Here is a 6,390-nt window from a genome sequence, read left to right as displayed (position 1 = left end):
ATGATGTGTGAGGAGGTCTGGGTTGCAGTCGGTGTTCCAGTTCATTCCAAAAGTGTTCAGTGGGGTTGAGGTCAGAGCTCTGTGCGGGACACTCGAGATCAGATCGAGATCAGATCTTCATGCTGGAACAGGTTTGAGCTCCAGTGAAACTGGAACTCCAACCTGCTTGTATCTTTCTCATTTGTAAGTCACTTTGGATAAAAGTGTCTGCTAAGTGAATAAATGTAAATGTAAATAAATGTAAATGAAGAGAAAATGTAGTGCTACAATATATGCTATATCTATCCATCCATCGTCTATACCGCTTATCCATTTCAGGGTCACGGGGAAACCTGGGGCCTATCCCAGGGAGCATCGGGCACAAGGCGGGGTACACCCTGGACAGGGTTATATGCTATATATATATATATATATATATATATATATATATATATATATATATATATATACATACACATACACACACACATACAAAGACATTCTATACATTATACCTTTGTGCTTCTAGCTTTATACCAACAGTCTGGGGAAGAACCACATATGGGTGTGATGGTCAGGTGTCCATGAACATTTAGCCATATAGTGTACTTGCATTACATTACATGTAAATCAACAACACAGCAGTAAAAACAAGCTAAATAAACAAATCATTATTACCCCCAAAGCTGCATAATGGATTCTATATAGTGAATTAGCCACCATATTGTAAAATGCTTGTTGTGAGGCTCAGGTACTCTACAGCAGTGCAGTACAAAATATATAAGCCTACATAAGAAGATGAAGGAGAGGAAATGAGAGAGGAGGAGGAGAAGAAATTTTGTTCTGTAGTGTCTGAAACCACAGTAGCCTAATCATTAAAAAGTAGACAAAAATGCTCACATACTGCAACTCAATCTGAAGTCTCTGAACACTGGACATTATTTTATGGGAGTAAAATGTATTCTGTCATTCTGCAAAAAAAAAAAAATAATAATAAAATAAAGTGTACATTCCTAGAAACGACCAGCAGGAGGCGCCGTTGTATAAAGCTGAACTTTTTGCTGTTCGTTATTTGCTTGTGAAAAGTCCTAGGAAACAAATACATGTACACATTCATACATATATACATACATACAGTGCCCTCTATTAATATTGGCACCCTTGGTAAATATGACCAAAGAAGACTGAAAAATTGTCTTTATTGTTTAACCTTTTGATCTTTTTGTTTAAAAAAAAAAATCACAAAATACTCTGTTCTCACGGATATCAAACAATTGCAAACTAAACACAGGTTTATCCAAAATATATATCTTTGTTAAATATAGGTGTGCAACAATTACTGGCACCCTTTTATTCAATATTTTTGTGCTACCTCCCTTTGCCAAGATAACAGCTCTGAGTCTTCTCCTATAATGCCTGATGAGGTTGGAGAATACATGGCGAGGGATCTGATTCCGTTCCTCCGTACAGAATCTCTCCAAATCATTCACATTTTGAGGTCTACACTGGTGGACTCTCCTCTACAGTTCACCCCACAGGTGTTCTATGGGGTTCAGGTCAGGGGACTGGGATGGTCATGGCAGGACCTTGATTTTGTGTTCAGTAAACCATTTTTGTGTTGATTGTGATGTATGTTTTGGATCATCGTCCTGCTGGAAGATCCAACCACGGCCCATTTGAAGCTTTCTGGCAGAGGCGGTCAGGTTTTCATTTAATATCTGTTGATATTTGATAGAGTCCATGATGCCATGTATCCTAACAAAATGTCCAGGTCCTCATATTTATACCCCTGTGAAACAGGAAGTCATGGTTGAACAATTGTGAGATGTTACTCCACTCTTCCATCAAGGCATTTGCAAGTTCTCCATCATGTCTGGGGGACACATGTGGTTACATGTAATTTTCCACAGCGAGGACAGTCAGCTGTCCTTCCTGTCTCTCTGTAGCACTGTCTTAGACGTCTTACATCACAGACATTGCAGTTTATTGTTCTGGACACATCTGCAGTCCTCATGCCTTCCTGCAGCAGGTCTATGGCATGTTCACGCAGGTGAGCAGGAACCCTAGGCATCTTTCTTCTGCTGTTTTTCAGAGTCAGTAGAAAGGTCTCTTTAGTGTCCTAAGTTACTGTAACTGTGACCGCAATCGCCTCCCGCCTGTAAACTGTTCCACAGGTGCAGGTGCATTAATACTTTATGGTTCATTGAACAAGCATGAAAAACATTGTCTAAACCCTTTCCAATAAAGATCTGTAAAGCTCTTTGGATTTTACAAAATTATCTTTAAAATACAGTCTCCTGAAAAAGGGACGTTTCTTTTTTTTCTTTTTTTTTCTCTTTTTTTTTTGCTGAGTATAAAGATATAAATAATAATTACAGTTGCTCCATCAATTAATTTAATGCAGTCATTTTTTTTTTCTAGGACAGGCGTGTGTGTGCGTCTGCGTCTGCGTGTGCGTGCGCGGGTGCGCGCGTCTCGTATCCAGGACTGCCCTCTAACCACGCACTCGCGCACACACACTTGGCTGAAAGTTTCGGAGTTGTTTCTCAGGCCAAACGCAAGCAAGCAGAGAGAACAGAACAGAAACAGAAGAACACAGAACCTTTCTCTGTCTAGATTTACACACTGAGGGGGGTGAAAAAAGTAAATATCAACAGACACGCGCTTTTTAAAACTCCGCGTTTTAAAGATGCGGTCTGATTTCTGTATCTATTCCACATCTTTTTTCCGACATATGACGCACTGGAGAAACTGAAACTGGATGTTACAGAAGGATCTGTTGGAGAACATTGTTGTTTTCTTTGGATTATCAAAATGCGCATTTTCTTTAGTGATGTCAAAAAGTCGGCCGACGTTTGGCGCGCAAGCGAGAGAAGCTCCTCTGCTGGAGTAAAAACTATTTTGGAGTTTTGCGTCCAGATCTAATTCTCTCTCTCTCTCTCTCTCTCTCTCTCTCTTTCTCTCTCTCTCTCTCGTTTTCCTTGTTTTTGCACGTTTTCCACATTTTTTTCTTTTGCGTAAAGTTATGCGGTGCGCACGGGACGCGTGGAAGGATGCTGCTGCTTCTGCTTCTACAATGGAAATGAAGAGCACTTTAGCAGCCGTGCTTTTGCTTTTGTTTGTACTCTTTTGTCCCGCTTTCAGCCAAGAACTCAATCCCAAGGGCCGGAACGTATGCAGGGTACCAGGGTAAGTGTGCATTTATTTTGTAACAGCATGCATTTTGAATAACTGCTGCGTCCTTGTGTAGGTTTGCGGTGAGGTTTAAAACGACACAATCGGTGCAGAACATATAGAAGATGCACAGCTTTACACTGTAGAAGGCCTGGGATGGCGTAGAGCGCGCGTGCGCGTGCACTGCAAATTTACGTACTATACGCTATATATATATATATATATATATATATATATATATATATATATATATATATATATATATATATATCTGTCCAGGATTAATTCAGCATGTGAAACTTGATTTTGTTAGGATTGATCGTCTATTCAGGAAGCCTACAGTGGTCAGCTCTAGCATTAATCACTCGCTGCAATGAGAAACCAGATGTTCACATCTGGAGCGTCGCTATGGCGATTGACCGATAGAGGGCGTCTATACGTAGTGTCGCCTAATAAGTGGCGACTGAAGTCGTGGCACTAAGCTGGGTCACGTCCCAAACCGCATACCAGCTCATTATATAGTGCTTCAAAATAGTGTTCCAGTACAGAACCCATTATTTAGAGTTCAGTACAAAAGTTCCACCATGCATCCTCCATGGTTTAGGGATTAAAAAGACAGAAAATCAATCGCTGTGTTGGAGTTTAGCTACAAAACTGGATATCCAAGAAGATAACAGTGAAATGTTGAGCATGATTTTTCAGATTTGGCTGTACAGAAGCGCAACGTGTAATAAACTGTCGGCATTTACATGAGGTGTAGGTACACGATTACCCCCAAATAAGTTCCGTCATTATCAGCTCAGCCTGATAATCTGATTTGGTCTGAAGAAAGCAGCATCTGTTATGTAGAAGACTTAAAACAGCAATGTCTGGAGGAACTGTGGGACAAGTATATTACAACTTGGAGGATCCACAGGCTGTTCCGAGAATCCGACAAAGGTCGAAAGTAGATCAAGGTCAAACATGGGCATGCAAGTAGAGAGGATAGTTACATAACTCTGAGAAAGAGAGATGCAAGAGACGTGATAAGATCTGTTATACTCTTTACAGCACTTTCCGTTACATATGTGAAACCACACACATTCAATATTCTGTGGGTTAAAACAGATCACAGATTCTTTTATATTTCCTCCTATTTTGTACTGCAATGAAAAAAAAAATATTCCACTGTACTACTGGTTCATTATTGTCCACAAGGTAATAATGTACATTCAAAGGTATGTTACAACAGTCCAATTGTGTTCCTTAATGATGTTCCTTAATAGCAGCATAGAGTCTGTGAAACATAGTCAGTGTGTGTGTGTGTGTGTGTGTGTGTTATATACTTATGATTGAGTTCCTCTTTGACTGATCGCTTGGATTAAATAGGTTTAATCCAAATAGGAATAACTGAAAAACACGTACAGCTATCAAGTTATATATTAACGCTAACTTGGACCTGTTCTGGATTAAAAAAGCTGCAATAAATAGCCAAAATATCATTCTATACATTCAAATAATGAACCGACATTTGAATAGTTTGTAAAAAAATAAATCTGGGCTTAAGTTGTGCGTTGATTTTGGGTTGTTTTTGTACCTGTACAAAAGGTTTGCTCTACAATAGGTTCCTTTAAATAAAGGTACAAAACACAATGCACAAAAGGTGATATGAGGTGAGGAGGCCGACTGTTCGGATGTAACGGTACGTGGTTTGAGATGTAGCCATGATCCGATTCATAATATTGCAGAATGATTTGACATGTAACTACACCAGAGCATCACTGTGTACCTCGAGTGCCAGATCATTAACACATCACTAACAGTGCACGGTACAACTCCATAGAACATATCGGTTTTGTATATAAAATCATAAAACGCACCACGATCCTGAGTGCATTTGTTACGGACAACTTCGGGTTGCATTCAGTCATCGTTTCCTTACATGTACTCTGCATACTGCTTGAAATGCCCCTCATTATACTGCACAGTGAAGTGGTGTCTATCGGATCATGTGCCAAGCAGAACGAATAAGAAGAAGTGACGGATGGCGAATCAAAACAGTGTCTGCTGTTGTTGCTGATGTTTTAAACGCATTAGCACAGTTTTCCTGTAGGGAATGTAGCATTACGTCATGTGAGTCACGTCAATCCTTCAGAAATTATACAGATGTACATCAATTACTGTGAGTAATATGTTTAAGTGTTTCAGTTCGGTTTGTTCCAGCGTAATCCTGTCTTCTCTGTTCATTCCAAAGCAAACAATACAGTCCCTGACAAAATAGTTGCATTTAGTGGAATATTGCTTATAATGCCTACAATGTTACAATTAGTAGAAAATGTTACCATTCTCTGATTGCATACTTGTTTACGGCAATACAGCCCTCGTTATATTCGGCATGTTAGCTGATAATACATTACGGCTGGACAGAGGAATTTAGTAGCGTGAAGCGGTGTTATTATTAAATGTCGGCCTGCATTATTCACGCCAAATTAATTTCCATTTGAATGCTCTAATTTATCAACATCCAGAAGGAAACTCTCTCTGGAGTGTCGGAGGTTGTTCAGGATCACGGCATACAGTAAACGATTACAGAGTAATAATAAATAGAGTCCAATAAAAATGGAGAAATTATAATATTCAAACTGTACTGTTTGGTCTCAGTAACAGCCTAACGTCAGCAAGGCCAATGCGTTTGTTTCTGCTGTAGACTAAAGTCATTTGGGTTTGAGATCAAAAGAGGAATATGAGAAAAGAAGATTACAAATCTATCAAGCATTTGGCATAGCCAATACAACAATTTGGAACGTCCTGAAAAATAAAGAAATCACTGGTGCACTGAGCAACAGACACTGAATGGGTGAGTCAAGGAAAAGAATAACAGCTGATGACAGAAACATTGTGAGAGCTGTGAAGATAAATCCAAAAACAACAGTCAGTGACATCACCAACAACCTCCACAGGACAGGGGTGAAAGTCTCACAATCCACCGTTCAAAGAAAACTTTAAGAGCAGTAATATAGAGGTCATAGCACAAACCACTCATCAGCAGTAAGAATCAGAAAGCCAGATTGGAATTCGCAAAGAAATACAGAGACGAGCCACAAAAGATCTGGAACCAAGATGAACCTCTACCAAACTGATGGAACGGCCAAAGTGTGTGGAGAAAGAAAGGCTCTGCTCATGATCCAAAACATACAAGCTCATTTGTGAAACATGGTGGAGGTAGCGTTATGGCTTGGGCTTGCATGGCTGCTTCTG

General features: G+C 39.7%; 1 protein-coding gene across 1 annotated transcript in view; it reads left to right on the top strand.

Moving 5' to 3' along the window:
- The first annotated feature begins 2,477 nt into the window (after window positions 1-2,477).
- The window catches only part of scarf2 (scavenger receptor class F, member 2), a 36,932-nt gene continuing 33,019 nt past the window's right edge, over window positions 2,478-6,390 (top strand). The window contains exon 1 of the mRNA XM_017452144.3: window positions 2,478-3,168. Within this exon, the coding sequence (XP_017307633.1) occupies window positions 3,005-3,168 (164 nt within the window). The 5' untranslated portion in view covers window positions 2,478-3,004. The remainder of the gene's footprint in view (window positions 3,169-6,390) is intronic.

This window comes from Ictalurus punctatus, chromosome 22 (assembly GCF_001660625.3).
Source record: "Ictalurus punctatus breed USDA103 chromosome 22, Coco_2.0, whole genome shotgun sequence".
NCBI lineage: Eukaryota > Metazoa > Chordata > Actinopteri > Siluriformes > Ictaluridae > Ictalurus > Ictalurus punctatus.
The sequence above is the reverse complement of the archived record's forward strand: the minus strand, read 5'-3'. Positions and strand labels throughout refer to the sequence as shown.